General features: G+C 49.1%; 1 protein-coding gene across 5 annotated transcripts; it reads left to right on the top strand.

Annotated features, from left to right (window-relative positions):
- Positions 1-5,922: 5,922 nt before the first annotated feature.
- SLC4A9 (solute carrier family 4 member 9) lies at positions 5,923-18,192 on the top strand (the record flags this gene model as incomplete). Of its 5 annotated transcripts, none has more annotated exons than XM_080920548.1 (21): positions 5,923-6,146; positions 6,395-6,555; positions 6,957-7,070; positions 7,621-7,670; positions 7,808-7,965; positions 8,200-8,287; positions 8,603-8,757; positions 8,960-9,076; positions 9,193-9,367; positions 9,505-9,638; positions 9,800-10,062; positions 11,037-11,092; positions 11,321-11,509; positions 11,630-11,743; positions 12,963-13,124; positions 13,204-13,382; positions 14,361-14,433; positions 16,339-16,407; positions 16,633-16,806; positions 17,660-17,812; positions 18,139-18,192. In XM_080920548.1, 21 exons carry the CDS (start codon positions 5,935-5,937, stop codon positions 18,190-18,192), a joined length of 2,850 nt encoding a protein of 949 aa, XP_080776674.1. The 5 variants fall into 5 exon arrangements, with proteins under 5 accessions (XP_080776674.1, XP_080776671.1, XP_080776670.1 ...); XM_080920545.1 differs by having other exon boundaries at positions 5,935-6,146; positions 13,204-13,280; XM_080920544.1 differs by lacking the exon at positions 16,339-16,407 and having other exon boundaries at positions 5,935-6,146.
- Between the last annotated feature and the right edge of the window lie 347 nt (positions 18,193-18,539).

An 18,539-nucleotide genomic window follows, 5' to 3' on the forward strand; every position in this document is an offset into this window, starting at 1 on the left:
TAGAAGTTTAAAATGTTGGATTCTGGCCTATCTTTGGGGTCCCCTGCACCTCTTTATGCTGGCCTGAGGCATTTGGTAGTGAAGACTCCTGGGCATGTTCTGGCATCGGACTGGGGCCAGGATTTGAATGGTATAAAGAGTAAGGATGGAGATGGTAGGGAGAAGCTTTAGTAGAAATGTCCTGAAATCCACGATGCTCAGCCAGGAAAGGACATTTGTAATGTCCCCTATCCCCTTCTGTTTGTTTCTCTTTCCAACGGCATTTCTGTGACTTTATCTGTCAGCCATTCCCTGACACAGATGGCTTTCTGCTAGCAGGAAGGGAGCAAAGGATTCCTCCTCCTTCAAACTACCCATCCCCCTCTCCAAGCCTTAGATTACTCACTTAGAAAAAAAAAGAAAAAGAGAGAGAGGTTCAAACAACCATGCCATGTCTAGGCACTGGCCATAGAGGTTTATTATGTGTTGTTTTCTATCGGGTGCTTCCAAAGGCTTGCTGAGAGGATCCCTGGAGTGCGTACAGTGGCCAGTCTACAGGCATGAGAGCTTTCATCTGTGACTCAGCCTCTTTACTTGTAAGTAGTGAGGATAATAATCTGCTCACTGCGTTCTTGGGACAATGGAAGGAGATAGTTTCTGGAGTGCTTAGGACAGTGCAGAGCTCCATGTGAATAAGTCAATACTCTTGTTAATTTTTCCAGTGCTTAACCTTGGAATGCAGTCAGACCATACTCTGTGCCGGAAATGTGCATGTTCAGTTCCTCATTGGTATGCAGTCACAGGGCGGCAATTTAACAGTTTAATTGCCGTGTACAGTGCGGGCTGGTCTAAGACAATGGTTTAGGAAGGAAGAGATGCTGCCCCCTGCAGGACACTGTAGGAATTTAAGGGAGAGGGTTTTTGTTTTGTTTTGTTTTGTTTAATATGGGAATTTTAAGGCATCTGGGAAAAGGAGGGGGGGTCTGGTCTACACAGTCACGGTATAGTGATGTGCATTTATACTGTAATCTCAGCACATGGAAGGAGGGGCAGACAGATCTCTGTTGAGTTCAAAGCCATCATGGTCTACACAGTGAATTCCAGGCCAGGCAAGAATACACAGTGAGACCCCGTACAAACAAACAAACAAACAAGAGACCTCAGCCCTAAATGGGATGTCTAGAGCATATTTCTCCCTCAAGACTCAGGGTCCTATGCAGAAGAGGGGATCAGAAAGATTTGTAAGGGCCAGGGTGATAAATGACTTCAAGACAATGTTTTGCAGACATAACAGGACAGATACATATATAAACTCAGCACACATGAAACCTGTGTGATCTCAAACCAGACAAAATCCTAGCATAGAGGAGAGGAGGTGGGCACCCAGTCCTAGCCATAGGTGAGGAGTTGTTGGTGTTTGAGGAGTTGTGGGAAAGGGAATGTCTGCTTTCTCTAATGCTGTGACACCTGGTCTATCCAGGCCAGACCCCCCCATGCCCAGAATGATTAATCAGTCAACACAAACGGATTTGATGAGTTCAAAACCAGAGAGACAGAACAAGAAGTTGGGTGGGTAGAGAGTTAAGAAGGATCTGGGAGGAGTTGAGGGAGGGGAGAGGGAAGTAAACATGAGCAAAATATATTGTATGGAAATTCTCAAAGAATGAAAAATTAACAAAAAAAAAAAAAAAAAAAAAAAAAAAAAAAAAAAAAAAACCCAGCCCAACAAACAAACAAAAACAAAACAAAAAGAAAGGGCTGAAGAGACGGCTCAGTGGTTATGGGAACTGGCTGTTCTTCAGAGGACCTGGGTTTAATTCCCAGCAATCACATGGCAGCTCACAACTGTCTATAATTCTAGTACCAGAGGATCTGATATTGTCTTCTGGCCAAAAAGAGTACTCAATGCATGAACACAGTGAACTTAACACCCACCCCACCCCCACACACAAAAGATCTAAAAATACAGAAAACAGAAAGCAAAGAGATACATTGCTGTACATCACATTCTGCTTTTGAGCTCCCAGCTGGATTCTTCCTGGATGAAAACTTGATCTCGAACCCATCTCTAACTTATACAAAACACAAGAAGGTTCTTGAGCTTTTCCAGGATGTTAGAGTGCAGTGTTTGTTCTGTATTTATAGCTGTCACATTCCTTAAGTCCGTGTAGATGTGCACAATGCCATTTCTAGAATAATCCTGACGGAAGGATTTACACATTGAAATGATTTTTGTTTTGAGATGAGGGGTGTCTTGCTATTACATCCAGGCTGACCTTGAACTCCTGGCCTCAAGCATTCATTTTGCCTCTGCCTCTGAGTAGCTGGGACTGAAGATGCTCCAATGTGCCTGCCTCCGGGTGTTGATTTTGTTTTAAGGCTAAGCGTGCAGGCAGGGTATTATCTTTGAACTTCATTTTCGGGATAGTAGAAAAGTGTTAACAGCAGATGTTACAAAAATAAAGTATGAAAAAAAAATTCAAGACAGGGGTTTCTCTGTAACAGAGCCCTGGCTGTCCTAGAATTAGCTCTGTAGAGCAGGCTGGCCCTCGAACTCACAGAAATCTGCCTGCCTCTGCCTCTTGGGATTAAAGAAATGCATCAACCTGCCCCCCACCCCTCTTGAGACAGGGTCTTCCGTTTTATAAACTGTCCTCCAAGGATGATTTTGAAATTCTAAATCTCCCGCTTGCTAGGATTACAGGCACACGCCACCAAATCCACTTTGTTCAGTGGTAAAGATTGAAAATATGACTTCACACATGCTAGGACGACAAGGGTGATGACAATGACAACAGTAGTAACAGCAATGACGGCAACAGCCACAATGACACACACACACACACACACGCCTTATGACAGACTTTTATACCTTACTTCAGGAAGATTTGTATCTTGCTTTGTTTCCATGAAAGAAAGCTAAGACTCAGAGGCAAGACCCTTCATCCAGAGCACCCAAGAAGTCAATGGCAGCACCAGGCTGAGAACCAGGTCTTTCAACTCCAGGGCACACATCAGGGCTGCTCATATACTCCACATGCCTTACCCCAGCCCTGTCCAGGAGACCAAAGGCTGCACTGGGTTCCTAGGCAGCTCCTTCACCAACCTGCCATGTTCTGAGCACCCAGGCTCAGAGGTTAAAATGAGGTCTGGGTAACAAGTAAGGTGACCTTAATGATTTGATGGTTGTCTTGGAATGGGGCCACAGAGATGGGTAAGGACGGACCTTCCAAACCTTAGCAGAAGTTATGGAGGGGAGTGTGTATGGGGTTAATTGTGCCAACCTCATGATTCTATCCCTTCAAGTTCTCTTGAGTCATTTACCCACTACGGTTTGGACACATTCTTGAAGGAGTGGTCACGGGTGTTCCCCTGCCTTTTCAGCCCCTAGGTCAGTTTCTGCTCCTCTGGAGACTGAAACCATCTCTCCTCTCCCCATAGGTAACACAGTGACTCTTTCCTGTGCCTTGGACCAACCTCCTAAACCAGAGGAAGTTGGAGGACAGAGACACCTGAATCCCGGTTCCAATAAGGGTTTTAATTCTTATCCAGACGAACCTGATTGTCCTTTCCTTCCCTGTCCTTAGATGCTCCTCCACATGTCATTCCTCAGGGTCAGTCTGCGTTGGGCCAGGCCTAAGCAGAGATTCAAATACTCCTCCCTGCCATCTTTCCTTTTCCTGAGGCAGGAAAACAAAAACAACCCTTGGTCTTAGGGAGCGGCTCTAGCGATTCAGGCCTGGGGAGCAGCGCCCTCGTGTGGCCATCAGAAGAAGCGCGGCTCTTGGCCCAACCCCTTCCTTTCTATGCGTTCATGGATCAAGCATTTATTGACTGTATGGCAGGCTGCTCAAGGCTCAGGGGCCAAGTCAAATAAAATACCGTTTCAAGGGTTGTACAGTTGTATGTGTGTAGTGATTCAGGAAATAAACCACAAACAAATAATAAACAAGGTTACTAGTAGTGATAACTGCTAGGTAAGAAAACAAAATGTCATAGAATGAACTCAGAGGAAAGGTTCCTTGAGTAAACCATATTTGGGATGAGATCTGGGTGTGAGGATCCAGGCACATGAAGACTCAGGGAGAAAGTGTTCCTTGCTGAGAATAGCAAAGCCCCTCAGGCCTTTTCATTACACAGAAAGGGGCTGGGAGCTGGAGAGAAGGAGGTCAGAAAGAAGGCAGTAAAGGAAGGGTGAAGATTTGTTCAGGAGGGTGGGCTGGTGTCATCAGTAGCAAGAGATGTTAGGTAGGTGGCCCGAGGCATTTCCTGAGACATTCCCCTCGGATACTCAGGGAGAGTGAGTGCTGAGTTCTTCCTCTTTCTTATCCATGGAGACCTTTTGTAGCTGGAGAGGGGAATGCCCTTACTTATATGTAAGTCAGAAGGGGTTGGACTTGAGGCATAGTGTGTGTGTGTGAGAGAGAGAGAGAGAGAGAGAGAGAGAAGAGGAGAGGGAGGGAGGGAGAGAGAGAGAGAGGAGCCTCACAAGTAGTTGAGATTTTGAGATTACAGACCTGTGCCACCAGGTTTAGGTTGAATATTGTGTGTGTGTGTGTGTGTGTGTGTGTGTGTTGCCTACATATGTGTCTGTCCATCATGTGTGTACCTTGTGCCTAAAAGATCCAAGGAAGGAGTGTCATATTCCCTGCAACTAGAGTTAGATGGTTGTGAGCTGCCACGTGGGTGCTGGAAATCAAACCCTGGTTTTCTGAAAGAGCAGCAAGTATTTCTAACCACCGAGCCATCTCTCTAAACCTCAAAAGATATTTTTTTAAAGAACCCTAAGCTAGGGGTAGTGTCTTATGCCTTTAAGCCTAGCAGTCAGGAGGCAGAGGCAGGCAGATCTCTAAGAACCCAAGACCAGCCTAGTCTTTGTGACAAATTGCAGGCCAGACAGGGATATTTTGTGATGAGACCCTGTCTCAAAAGAAAAAAAAAAAAGAATCTTTATGGCTGCTGTATGGAAAATGAACTTTGGGAAAGGAGAAAGAGCCAAATCCAGAGAGATTATTACAAAAGCCAGAAGAAATTCAGGTGAGAAATGATGGTGGCTTAGACCAAAGCAATGGTGCTGAAGCTGGGGATGTGGTTGCATTCTGGGTATGTTTACAATGTGCAAGGTGGGTTCAATAGATTGTGATAAAGGCCACATTCTCTTTTGGCTCCAGGCTCTCTCTCTCTCTCTTTGTCTGTCTCTATCTGTCTCTCTGTCTGTCTCTGTCTCTCTGTATCTCTGTCTCTGTTCCTGTCTCTCTTCCTCTCTCTCTCTCTCTCTCTCTCTCTCTCTCTCTCTCACACACACACACACACACACACACACACTAACACATTCAGTGAGGGTCTCAGTTAAAGGGGCACATAGCTAAACTGGGGTTTCCAGACACTGCACAGAAAACTTTCAGGTGCAGGTATTGTGTCCTCCATGATCTGTCTCCACTTTCCAAAAGTAGCCTATTTAACAGGCAGGGCCTCTACCTTCTTCTCTCTCCCTTATCCCTGTCTAACTTCCACAAGCCTAGTTATTTATTAGTTTCTTGTTTGTCCAAATGTGTCTCTGTGGCTCCTAGGCTATGTTGTTGACACCCAAACAGTCCTAGATTTGTGGTGTTAATATTTGACCCAGGACAGCCAGGAGCAACAGAATCTGGGGTGGGTATCAGTTACTCCTATATATTTACACAAAACATAGTGAGGTCAGACTTGATGCACACTCACAAACTGGGAACTTCTGAAAAGTCTAGGAAAGACTAGATTACCTTTACAAACAGGCCAGCAGGGGGGTCAGAGACCAGCAGGAGGTCAGAGACCAAGTAGAGGGGGAGAAGACTAGTATTTTCTGGAGCCAGCAGGCTTGGCTTGGCTTATACTGTGGGGATAGGTATAAATGCAGCCATTCAGCCAGAGGGCCCCTAGGACTACACACTTCCCAAGATCTGTGCAAGTCTTTCCAAGATGAAGCTGCCAGGCCAAGAGGAATTTGAAGGCTCTGATGCCCATGAAAATGTCTGCTTAGAGGAACTGGACAGTGCCCTAGGCCCTGGCCCTGATAGACCCTCAGACATAGACAATGGGGAATCTCTGGTATCCGGGGACCCTCTTCTCTTTATTCAACTAAATGAGCTGCTGGGCTGGCCCCAGGCACTGGAGTGGCGAGAGACAGGCAGGTGAGTGGGTCCTGGTTAGTTCTATAGCATCCTTCCTACCTCGAATTAGGACGTTTACTTTGTGCTCTTGCCATAAGACTTAGCTTCCTCCACAATGTTGTTTTGTGTTCCCTGAGACCTAATGAGGAGTGACTGCTCAGGGAGGGACATGCTCTGCTTAGTTGCGTCAAAGGCAGCCACGCTGTCCCACCTATGTCCTAGACATGGGCTCGAGTCTCCCAATAACATTGTCTATCTCTTCATCACAGGTGGTTGCTGTTTGAGGAAAAGCTAGACATGGGCGCAGGCCGGTGGAGCGCCCCCCATGTGCCTGTCCTGGCACTACCCAGCCTCCAGAAGCTTCGAAGTCTGTTGGCCAAGGGCATTGTATTGCTAGACTGTCAAGTTCAGAGCCTCCTGGAGCTTGTGGGTAGGCTGAGGAAAACATTCCATTTTTTGGGGGGAATTTTCCCCAAAGTCCTAGAATTTTCCAGAGCCTATCCCACTCCATCTTAACCCCAGGGACTGCCCATTCCTGTTTCAGGCATAGTGATGGGAAGGCAGCTGGGCACCGTGGCACGAGTCTGTAATCTCAGCACTTAAGCAGGTGGAGGTGGGAAGACCACTGATAACTGGGCGGCTCTGTTTATATAATGAGACCTTGTCTCAAAACAACAGAGTGTGAGTGTGTGTGTGTGGGGGGGGTCACTGAGCTTTGTATTTCTGAGCCTGATAGGAGGAGAGATACTTGGAATGAGATGCAGGAAAGCGAGCGGGTAGAGGATCAGAGAGCACTCAGGAGTGGGGCTGAACTTCACATTTGTTCTCTAGAGCAGGTAGTCAGTGGGGAGTCACTGAGCCCAGAACTGAGAGGACAGCTTCAGGCCTTGCTCCTGCAGAGACCCCAGCACCACAGCCAGACCACGGGCATCAGGTCCTGCAGAGGTGAGAAATCCCTTCACGGGCCTAGGATCAAGATTCTGAGGTAGGAGAATCCCAGGGATCTTCTATGTTTTCCTGAGCCTTGGCTCAGTCCTCAGGGCAAGAGAAAATTGATGGTTACGGTGAGGACAGAGCAGAGGGAGAGGCAGGGACATAAAAGCCTGGGCTCTCCAAAGGGGTGTACTTGGCAGGCACTGTGCTGGGAGTTTGTTCTTTCTTTCTTCTCTCTTTTCTTTCTTTCCTTTAAAAGATTTATTTATATAAGTACACTGTAGCTGTCTTCAGACATACCAGAAGAGGGCATCAGATCTCATTACAGATGACTGAGAGCCACCATGTGGTTGCTGGGAATTGAACTCGGGACCTCTGGAAGAGCAGTCAGTGCTCTTAACTGCTGAGCCATCTCTCCAGCCCTAGGAGGTCTGCATATGGTATCTTCTCATCTAATCTTTAGTTTCTATGAATCACAGCTATCCCCTGGTTAGGAAGCCCTGGTGGACCTGCCTCTAAAGCTTGTGTTCTTAACCACTCACTGTGTGTTTCTGTTCCGCAGGGTCTAATGCTTTCAGAAAGGCTTCTCGTGATGGGGACACCCCGCTGAAGGTTTGTGACCCTTCCTTGGGAAAGGCTGGGAGGAAGATCGGAAATTAACAGAGACCCGCCCTCCGCCGGGCTCCTCGGTTGCTGAGTTTCAGTCAACACTCCCCTCCCTAAATAACCTCTCACACTCTGCCATCCAGCACCAGAACCCCTTGAGACAGAAGCTGCCTCCGGGAGCTGAGGCAGCAGCAGTGTTGGCAGGAGAGCTGGGCTTCCTGGAACAGCCGCTAGGGGCCTTTGTAAGACTGCAGAACCCAGTGGTGCTGGAGCCTCTCACAGAGGTGTTCTTGCCCTGCAGGTGAGGTGATTGAGTCAGGGCTCTGGGGCCCAGAAGAAGGGCCTCTTCTGAGGACGGTGGGGGTCTCTGGATACGGTTCCCCAAGGGTGTCTAAGAAATGCTCCCCAGAGGTCATTCTGCAGAGCTGGGATGTCCTTAAGCTAAGTGTCAGTCAGAGGCTGCTCATAGCAGCAGACAAGTGCCGTCTCATGAGAAAGCAGCCTGGAGCTCCCTCCACCCCGATTCCTTCCTCAGGTTTTTCTGCCTCCTCTTGGGTCCTCCCACCCTGGGAAGGAGCTACCATGAGATGGGACGGGCAGCAGCTGTCCTCCTCAGTGACCCGGTGAGTGGGGCAGGTTTTCCTCTGTGTATATGTGTGTGCATGTATGGAGCGTGTTTATGGACTCTGGGTATGTGACCAGGGATTACAGTGAGGCGGAGTGTGGCTTTGATTTTGTAACATGGTGTAACTGTGTTACTGGCCCAAGGTAGACACACATAGGCACAAATCGAATAGATGGACGGATAGATGGATTTGTGAGTAAATCATGAATTTGCTAGTAGCCTGTGTGAGCATGACTTTGAGAAAATACAAGTGAACACACATGTATGAGTCCCTAACATGCATTTACCATCAGTTCTCTGGCCTTAAATGCAGCAATTCCAGTGGTCAGTTCGTAGGGCAAGCAATCTTCATGACCTTCTGGCAGCCCTGGATGCCTTCCTGCAGGAGGTGACAGCTCTACCCCCAGGTCGGTGGGACCGGACAGCCCGGATTCCCCCACCCAAATGCCTACTGTCTCAGCACAAAAGGTACCTGGGGTGATAATTCCACACTCATCTTCCCCTTGGTTATGGGTCTAAAGTGCTCCAGCTAACCTTAACATTCACAGGGTGGGCTCTAACTTCAGCCGCCACCTCCGTAGCCTCCAGGGGGCGGGGCGTCGTGTAACCTACAGTCAAATCTCAGGTTGGCTGGAGACATCAGCCCATCTGAGGTTCCTATTCTGCCCAGACTCCCCTCGAAACTGCAGGAAGTCACCAGCCTCTCTGGCCAGAGTGCTGCCCTGACCACAAACAATCACCTCCGCGGGCCGCACACACCCATCCCAGAATTGCAAAGGACGGGCAGGTGAGGGGAGCTTGGTGGGAACAAGGGTTGGGATCCCGTGGAAGAGTCACAGAGGCATCAAAATGTGCAGGCGCGGGATGAGGAAACCTGGATCGCTGACGACCTGTGGGCGGGAGGCTCTTTGGGGGTCTTATTCAGGACGTGCGCCGGAAGGCATGTTGGTACCCCAGCGATTTCCTGGACGCCCTACACCCCCAGTGTTTCTCAGCTGTGCTCTACATTTACCTGGCCACAGTCACAAACGCCATCACTTTTGGGGGTCTTCTGGGAGATGCCACTGAAGGTGCCCAGGTACGTGGGTTTGGCATAAACATCGGTGTCCCATTTGCCTGACCTCTTGGCACTGTGAGTGGAGCTGAGATGCCACAGAAGCTTGGGCTCCTATGTTGGGATGCCCGGGTCCTATGATGAGGTCTGTCCACTTCCAGGGGGTGCTGGAGAGCTTCCTGGGCACAGCGGTGGCTGGAGCTGCCTTCTGCCTCATGGCAGGCCAGCCCCTCACTATCCTTAGTAGCACGGGGCCAGTGCTGGTGTTCGAGCGCCTACTCTTTTCTTTTAGCAGGTAGGAGATCTCTCTCCCCTCCCCAGCCCGTTGGGTGGTCACATTCTCCGTTGGGTCCTAAACTGGGTGAAGAGAGGGGGTGGGACTGTCTTTGGCTTGAGAGGTGCTTGATCTGGGTTAGGTAAGGAGGAGGTGTCCCTGACCGTCTTTCCCTCTCACAGAGATTACAGCCTGGACTACCTGCCCTTCCGCCTGTGGGTAGGCATCTGGGTGGCCACATTTTGCCTGGTACTGGTGGCTACAGAGGCCAGCTTGCTGGTGCGCTACTTCACCAGATTCACAGAGGAAGGATTCTGTGCCCTCATCAGCCTCATCTTCATTTATGATGCCGTGGGGAAGATGCTGAACTTGATCCGTGCCTATCCAATCCAAAGGCCAGGATCTCCAGCCTATGGTTGCTTCTGTCAATACCCAGGCACAGGAGGTAAGTGAGGGAAACTGGCACCTTGGCCAGAATGAGGAAAGATGTAGGAAATGGACTAGGTTCAGAAAAAATGCTGAGTACTTATCCGATAGCCAGCCGTCCCACTTCTGGTTCTAGATCAGTTACAGAATACATTTTGGGAGAGCCCAGGATTGTCTTTATTTCTGACAGTCCTGAGAGAAGAGTGTGGGTTAATGGGCTTCCTAAGAAAGAAGCCAAAATCAGGTGTACCCAACCAAGAATGGTAGCACAGGACTTGGGAGGACTGTGTTACCTCAGAAGAGAAGACCTAAGTACCCCGACCAGGCAGCTTACTCCAGAGAAAAGGGAGAGGAAAGGGCAGGACCAGGTATGCCCCACTTCATTTCCTAGGTTCACCAGTCAAGCAGTTCAGAACCGAGTGAGATCAGGTAACCACGTGGAGAGATTTGGTGTGTGACACCCGAGTACATCCCTCCACATGGAAAGCAGCACCAGGAATGGGGGGGAAGTGTCCTTTGCGGGAAGGTGGTGGTCCTGGGTGAGGCAGGGTCTACGTAGCATATGTAAAATGGTTTCCAACTCACCACATAACCGAAGATGACATTGAACTCCTGGTCCTCCTGCCTCCATCTCTGACTGTTGGGGATATAAGCGGGAGCCACCAAGTACCTAGCTAAAAGCATCGTTTCTGATGTGTGTCCAACTCTACTAGTCCTGAATGAGACCAGTTCTTCCTCGGGTCCATACAGATTTGTGACTGCACGCAGTTTGGTCCATTTTGTGCTCTGCACCGAAGACACAAATGGGTAGAGAGGAACTGAGGGTGTGGGGTTACAGAGTAGTAACCTGAGAGCACACTTAAGTGTGGCAGAATGGGAAGTGTGCTCGGAATTAGGAGCTTTCTAGTTTAGGGGGAACGACAAGTTAGATCAACTCCCGTGGAGAAGTTTCTCAAGGAAGGAGGGCTTATGCCTGGATTCTCTGCTTCCCAGGAAACACATCTGAATGGACACGTACAAAGCCCAAAGACACAGAGGAGGTCTTAAGTGTGGTGAGAGCTTGCTCCTAAAAAGGTCTAAAGAATAGAATTGGTGGTCTTCAGCTCTGCCCACCTGCAGAGGAAAGAAAGCTTCATTGGTTCCTTTGTTTTAGCACATGACCCATCCTGAGTCCGTGATGTCTCTGTGGGTTCCCCTTTCTCTGGGGGGGGGGGGCAAGAAAGTAGGACATGTCTTCTGTTGCTCATTGTCCCATACCTGACCACTCCTCTATTCAGCACCCAGGCCTGGTCAATGCTTCCTTCCTGCCTCCATCTGAGTGCATCCTGCAAGGAGGCTACCCTCGTGGTCCCAGCTGTCGCACGGTGCCAGACATCGCCGTCTTCTCCTTTCTCCTCTTCTTTGCCTCTTTCCTCTGTGCTGTTGCCCTCAGGCATGTAAAGAACAGCCGCCTCTTCCCCTCCGTGGTAAGTGTCATTTCCCTCTCTGCGTGAAAGGTCTTGATCCTGGATCCCATCTGCAAACGGAAGAGGGTAAAACAGAAACAGGATGGCAGGCCCAGACTAAACCGTCCACTCTACGGCCAGGTGCGCAAGGTGTTCAGCGACTTTTCCTCAGTCCTTGCCATCCTACTGGGCTGTGGCCTTGACGCCTCCCTGGGCCTAGCCACACCAAAGCTCTTGGTACCCACAGAATTCAAGGTGAGAGCTGGGCAGGGTGAGGGGGCAAGGAGAAAATGGGCCAGCAACTTGGAGTAGTAAGATTTATAGATCCCATCCGTCTTTCCGTCTGAGCTTCTTCTGTCTCTCATGATAGAGACAGTAAAAACAATGGCCTCACAGAGTTGCTGAGTGATAAAACGAGGTATTTCAACAGACGCATCAGTGAATGAGGAATGCTGCACATAGTAGTTATTATTATAGGGCAGGTGCTGGAGGATAGGCTCCAGGCAGCAAGCCTTGCTCTAGGCAGCTCCTTTTTAAGAGACAGAGTCTCATGTAGTTCAGGTTAACCTCAAACTCCAAACATGGCTGAAGCTGGCCTCGAACTCATTATCCCTCCTGCTTTACCCCTCTCATGTGCTGTAGTTACAGACACACATCACCATACCTCCCCTGAGAATTCCTTCACCTATAACATGGTTGTTTGGGGTTTATATATCATAGCGTAGTTACTACCGTGCTTGCCACATACCACATACTCAGTAAAGGCTGCTGTTACGGCTTCTCCCGGCCACTGGGCCTACCTTCTTCCATACACTCTAACTCTTCTTTACACCCCTCCCTGCCAACAGCAAAGGTGGAGTTCCTTCTGTAGGGCAGAGCTACCAGGGCAGAACAGCAAGGGGGCTCTACAGGGGTGGCTTTAGGGCTCAGAATCCCAGCCAACCACGTGGGCCCCCTCCCCACCACAGACGCTTGTAAATCAGAGCAGACAGGGACACACCTAGACCTGCCCCAGTCTGAGGCAGGTCTGAACCTGAGCTTCCCCATTCTGGGTGTGGGGGGCAGGGAGGGTGAGCCTAAGGAGGAAGGCTGTGAATAAGTACAGAGGAGTGTGTGCAGGTTTTATTCACCAACTCTTTCAGAGGGAGGGAGAGAAGGAGGGAGGGAGAGAGGGAGGGAGCAAAAGAAAGAGAGATTTCCCCCTACCCCCAGAACCAAAGTCCAGATTCCTTCTTTCTGCTCTTTTTTTAAGCCACTGGGATACACTGAAAGAGAGTAGTGTGTGTGTGTATGTGTGTGTGTGTGTGTGTGTGTGTGTGTGTGTGTCTGTCTGTCTGTCTGTCTGTGTCTGTGTGATAGTGACAGTGCTCTCACCTAGATTCTAAGGTCTTGAGGGCAGGATGTGGGATGTGGTAGACTGACTGGGTAGTGGTTGGGGTGACATTTCCACCCTGCCCACGGAATGTCCCCTCAGCCTACACTCCCCGGGCGTGGCTGGCTGGTGTCTCCTTTTGGAGCTAACCCCTGGTGGCTGAGTGTGGCCGCTGCCTTGCCTGCTCTGCTGCTGTCTATCCTTATCTTCATGGACCAGCAGATCACTGCAGTCATCCTCAACCGTGCAGAGTACAGACTGCAGGTAAGGCTGCCAGGTAAGGAACTCCAGGGCGGGGTCCAGACTCCACGTCTAGCTTCCAAACAACCCCCATTCCCTGCAGAAGGGAGCTGGCTTCCACCTGGACCTCTTCTGTGTAGCTGTTCTGCTGCTCTTTACGTCAGCACTTGGGCTTCCATGGTACGTCTCAGCCACTGTCATCTCCTTGGCCCACATGGATAGTCTTCGGAGAGAGAGCAAAGCCTGTGTCCCTGGAGAGGCCCCCAACTTCCTGGGCATCAGGTGAAGCCTCCAATCAGTAGGCTGGAGTGAGAGGGGTGAGGCAAAATAGTTATGGGATGTGTGAGTTATTTGGGCAGCTTGAATTCCCAGCCTGTGCGCCCTAAGAACTGCAATGGGGTACATGGGCGATAGATTCTGCACTCTGAGACAGGTGAGGAGCGTCAAGAAAAGTATTATAGACGTAAGGGTGACTGAAGGTAGTTAGTTAGGGCTAAAGTAGAAGGGGAGATGCCGCCTTTCAGTCCCCACTCAACCTTGAAGCCTAACATGGATGTTGCAAAGGAACCCATGACAAAAACAATTCTGTAACTGTTAGAAACAGTCTACCTAAAATAAATGAAGTTGACTAACCTTGTAAACTATGAAATATAGGTCTTTATGGCAGTAAAAAAATGTTAACTTTCTGTCTGAATAAAAAATTAAAAGCAGCAGCTGGGCATGGTGGTGCACACCTTTAATCCCAGTACTCAGGAGGAAGAGGGAGGCAGATCTCTCTGAGTTTGAGGCCAGCCTGGTCTACAGAGGGAGTTCCAGGACAGACAGGGCTACAAAAACAAAACCAACCAATCAATCAATCAATCGACTCCTCCCCCCCAAAAAAAACCAAAACCAAAAAAAGGACCAAAAAACAACTATGGCACTGGGGATGGACTCGGTGGTAATTTTTACCTAGTACATATGAGGTCCTAGGTTCAAATCCCAGAACCACTAAAACAATCCAACAAACAAGCAAACAAACCCAGTGGGCTAGTGAGGTGGCTCAGTGGATAGAGCTGGGACAGAGGTCCTGGGGTGGAGTGCTCTGCCTTCCTTCAGTTTCTCGCACCAGGCAAGGGCCCTTCCTTCCACAGGTAACCTACCGAGGGCATCCCTCTTCTCTTCTCTGGCCGCCATGTCTGTTACAAGCCTGCTAAGGTCACTAGGCTGACTGTTCCAAGAGTACATTCAGACCCAGCTAATTCCTCCTTCTCCCCACAGGGAACAGAGGCTGACGGGTTTGGTGGTGTTCATCCTTACAGGCCTTTCCATCTTCTTGGCACCTGTGCTCCAGGTACACGTTTGGCGGGGACCAGGGCCAGTGCAGCAGTGTGGACAGAACCAATGTTGGCTGGACACTTACAGTGTCCCAGAAACTGTCTTTTCTTCCCACAAGGGTACATTAATTTTTGTGCTGACTCACCCTGAAAGACACACATATTCTACAAATGAGAAACCTGAAGGCTAAGGATATAATTTGTAAGTGCCCAACATGAGAGCCATTTCTCAGATTAAAAACAAACAAACAAACAAAACCCCAAAAAACAAGACAAACAAAACAACAACAACCCCAGACTTCCAGAGCATGGTGTTTTATGCCTGTAATCCTAGAACCAGGAGGTTGAGGCAGGAGGCTTGTTTCAAGTTTGAGGCCTGCTTGTGTACACCATATGTTGCAGGCCAGCTCGGGCTACAGTGTGAGGCCCTACGTCAAAAGAAACCAGAAAGCCAGGGGAGTCTGAGATGGCTCAGCAAATAAAGGGTTTTGCTAATAAGCTTGATACTGGGCCTGGGAAAGAACTGATTCCAAGAAGTTATCCTCTGACCTCCATGTCTCTCTCTCTCTCATACACACACACACACACACACACACACACACACACACACACACACACACACACACAGAGGCACGGATGCAAACACACAAGTATCAATAACACAAAAGTGTGGTGGTTACATACTTACAATTCAAACACTTGGAAGGTAGAGGATCAAGAGCTCAAGTTCAAGGCTAGCCTCAGTTAAATAGTAGGTTTGAGCCAATCTTGGTCTACATGAAACCTTATCTAAAAATATAATTTTTTTTTTAAATGTACCTAGTTTCTTGGCCAGTAGGCTTTTTGTTTAGTGGAATAGGATATGGGGATGCCATTGTTTCCTAGGGTTCTAGCACCACCCTTGTTCCAGTCCCCAACAGGCTGGAGACAAGTATGTATTCATATCCCAGAAAAACCTTGATGTAAAAGCCCCTTTACTCTTTCTCAAGGCTTGTGAAATCTCTGCTGGGTACCCCACTGTGCTTAGTACCTATGAGAGAGGAAGGAGTCCTGTATAGGGATGTGAGACCAAACTTCATCAGAGATGGCACACACACACACACACACCTACATAACTATAGAAGAAATCTTAGAAGGTCAACAAGACAAGACAGCAAAGCAGTCACAGAGGGTGTGGAAATGTCAGACAAGAGTCACTGGCAGAAGGACAGGAGGCAGTAGGTTAGGCAGGGCCAAGGTCATGGAGGCTGGGTAAGAGTAATGCAGTAGGAGAGCCAGAAGGACAGGATTAACCACTTGCTAAGTAGGTTGACTCTCATAAATGGCGTACCAACCACTGTCCCAGGGACTGGCGAGCTACAGTGGTGATAGCATATGTGTGTCTTTGTCCTCCGGAGAGTCTGGTGAGAGAGGATATAAGTACACTGTAGGTGTCTTCAGACACACCAGAAGAGGGCATCAGATCCCATTACAGACAGTTGTGAGCCACCATGTGGTTGCTGGGAATTGAACTCAGGACCTCTGGAAGAGCAGTCAGTGCTCTAACCACTGAGCCATCTCTCCAGCCCGAGAGGACACATTTTTAAAAGTTAAAGCAAAACAGTAGCTTCAGTGGATAGTGTCTATGAGAAAATGAAAGCAGGCATGGTGATGAAGAGCGCTGGGGATGGCCCAGCGAGATGGCTCAGTGGGCAAAAGCACTTGGCATGCAAGACTGATGACCGACCCGAGCACAGTCCCCACAACCTATGGTGGAAGGAAAAGACCCACTCCCACAAGTTGACCTCTGACCTCCACATGCAAGCTGTGGCATGCAGAATGTGAAAGAAGAAAGCCTAGCGGGCTCCAGTCTGGAGGCCTAAGGTGGGGCCTGTGGGAGGCTGGAAGGTAAGCCTCTGTGCTCTCTCTCTACTTCCGACTAGCTCATCCCGATGCCTGTGCTCTACGGCATCTTCCTGTACATGGGGGTAGCAGCGCTCAGCAGCATCCAGGTGAGCTCACCATAATCATCTACAAGCCCAGTCCACATCCCCACATTTGCCAGCCCCTCTCATACCCATTGCCCTGCTTTTCCTGGGCATACAAACTATGGTGCCATGCTCTAGGCAGGGCGGCCAAGGGAGCTTTCTTGCCTCTCCGCTGCAGTGCTGCTAGCTAACAGTGACACCCTCCAGATCCCCCCACCACCCTGCTTTCTTTTCCCCCCATTCTCTCAGTTCATGAAGAGAGTGCAGCTGTTGTTGATGCCAAGAAAACATCAGCCAGATGTGCTGCTCCTGCGGCATGTTCCTCTGAGCAGAGTCCACCTATTCACGGCCATCCAGCTTGCCTGCCTAGGTCTGCTTTGGATAATCAAGTCTACCCCTGCAGCCATAGTCTTCCCACTCATGGTAACTTGGAGGCAGGTTTTGAGTGGTTCTGGGGGACTCTGAGCTTGGGAGGGTGGCTGAAGAACAGCTCTTACTTCTCTCCTACTTTCCCTGGCTCTTCCTGGTTGGAAATCCTAAGGTGCCTGGGGGATACTTTTGGATCAACTGATCCTAGGATAGTTGATTCACTAACTTTTCTAACTCATTTGGGCTGTTCTACAAACCCCCGAAAACACTGAGCTCCTGAGAGGGCAATGCTGACTTTTGTTACTCGGGGAGGCTTACCAAAGGGGAAGTTGAGGATCACAGACTTTGGAACAGGACCAATCTGGTTACCACATGCCAGGTGTGCGGCCTCAGGGAAGTTATTAATCTTTCAGGGCTTTAATTGCCTTTTATGTACAATGAAAATACATTTTTTTTGGGGTCTGTAACCCCAGTACTTGTGAAGCAAAGGCAGAAGGATCACATTGTATTTGGCGCCAGCTTGGACCTCAACGTGAGAATAAAACTGAGAGTGGGTGTGGTGGTAAACATCTGTAATTTCAGCATTCAGGGGGCAAAGGCAGGGGGATCACTACAAGTTCAAGGTCAGCCTGGTCTACATAGTGAGTTCCAAGTCAGCCAGAGCTACACAGTGAGAACGTATGTCTCAGGGGAAAAGACAATCAGTCAGGAGCTGAAGAATATCCTCAACTACAAGGCAAGCTCAAGGCTAACATGAGCTGCATAAAACCCCATCCCCAAAACAATATCAAACGAGAAAGGATCTACTTCATAGAAATGTGCTATCTCTCGGTGAAGTAAGAGAAAGTGTGAGACTGCTCGTCCCAGCTGCTGCTCAGAGCTCCGGGGCTTGCTTCTGTTCCTGCAGTTACTGGGCCTGGTGGCAGTCCGGAAGGCACTGGAGTGGGTCTTTTCACCACAGGAACTCTTCTGGCTGGATGAGCTCATGCCAGAGGAGGAGAACATCCCTGAGAACAGGCCGGAGCCAGAGCACTTGTTCCATGGAAATGACAGTGAAGAGGTAAGCTCTAGGCTGAATCCTTCTAAGGAAGGGGGAGGGGTTGAGAGACTTGTCCCAAGCTGTCCCTAAAGACTGATATCCCCATTCAACCCGAAGGCCCTTTGTCTTTGTATTAATATAGGCAGGGTGAAGGGCTTAGGGAACTCTTCCTCCACAGACAGGGATCTAGTTTATCAGCTTATGGAGAAAAAGCTAGGTACACAGATTTGTGGGCTATTCTCAACCCTGATCTTTGTTTGGTTTTGAATGTGGATTCATATCCAGTCCCTCAGTCTCCTTTTGTTGATTTATTTATGTCGGTCTGTCTTTGGATGTTTATTCTACAGTCAGAACTGATGTATCAGCCAAAGGCTCCAGAAATCAACATCTCTGTGAATTAACTGGAGTCATAGTGTGGAGACCTCAGGAAACAGATGCAAGGTGAGGGGCTGAGGCAAGTAAGCCTCCTGATGTTGAGGGAGGAGAGGGGCAGGGTCAGACTTTGAAACCTCCTATTTACTTCTTGTTTTCTTCTTACTTTCTAATCCCTCATTAAACTCTCCAGTTGTGGAAGAAGCAGAAAGAACTTCCACAGGGAAAAATGAATTCCCAGGGGGCAGTTCTAAATTTTGGCCAGTAGAGGGAGTTCAAGCTCATTCCAAACAGATCTTAGGAGATGGAGGTTCAGAGAGAGCGAGGAAGGGGTGAGAAAAGGGGAGGGAAGGAAGGGAGAATAAAGTCTCTGCTC

Source organism: Micromys minutus, assembly GCF_963924665.1.
Source record: "Micromys minutus genome assembly, chromosome: 8".
NCBI lineage: Eukaryota > Metazoa > Chordata > Mammalia > Rodentia > Muridae > Micromys > Micromys minutus.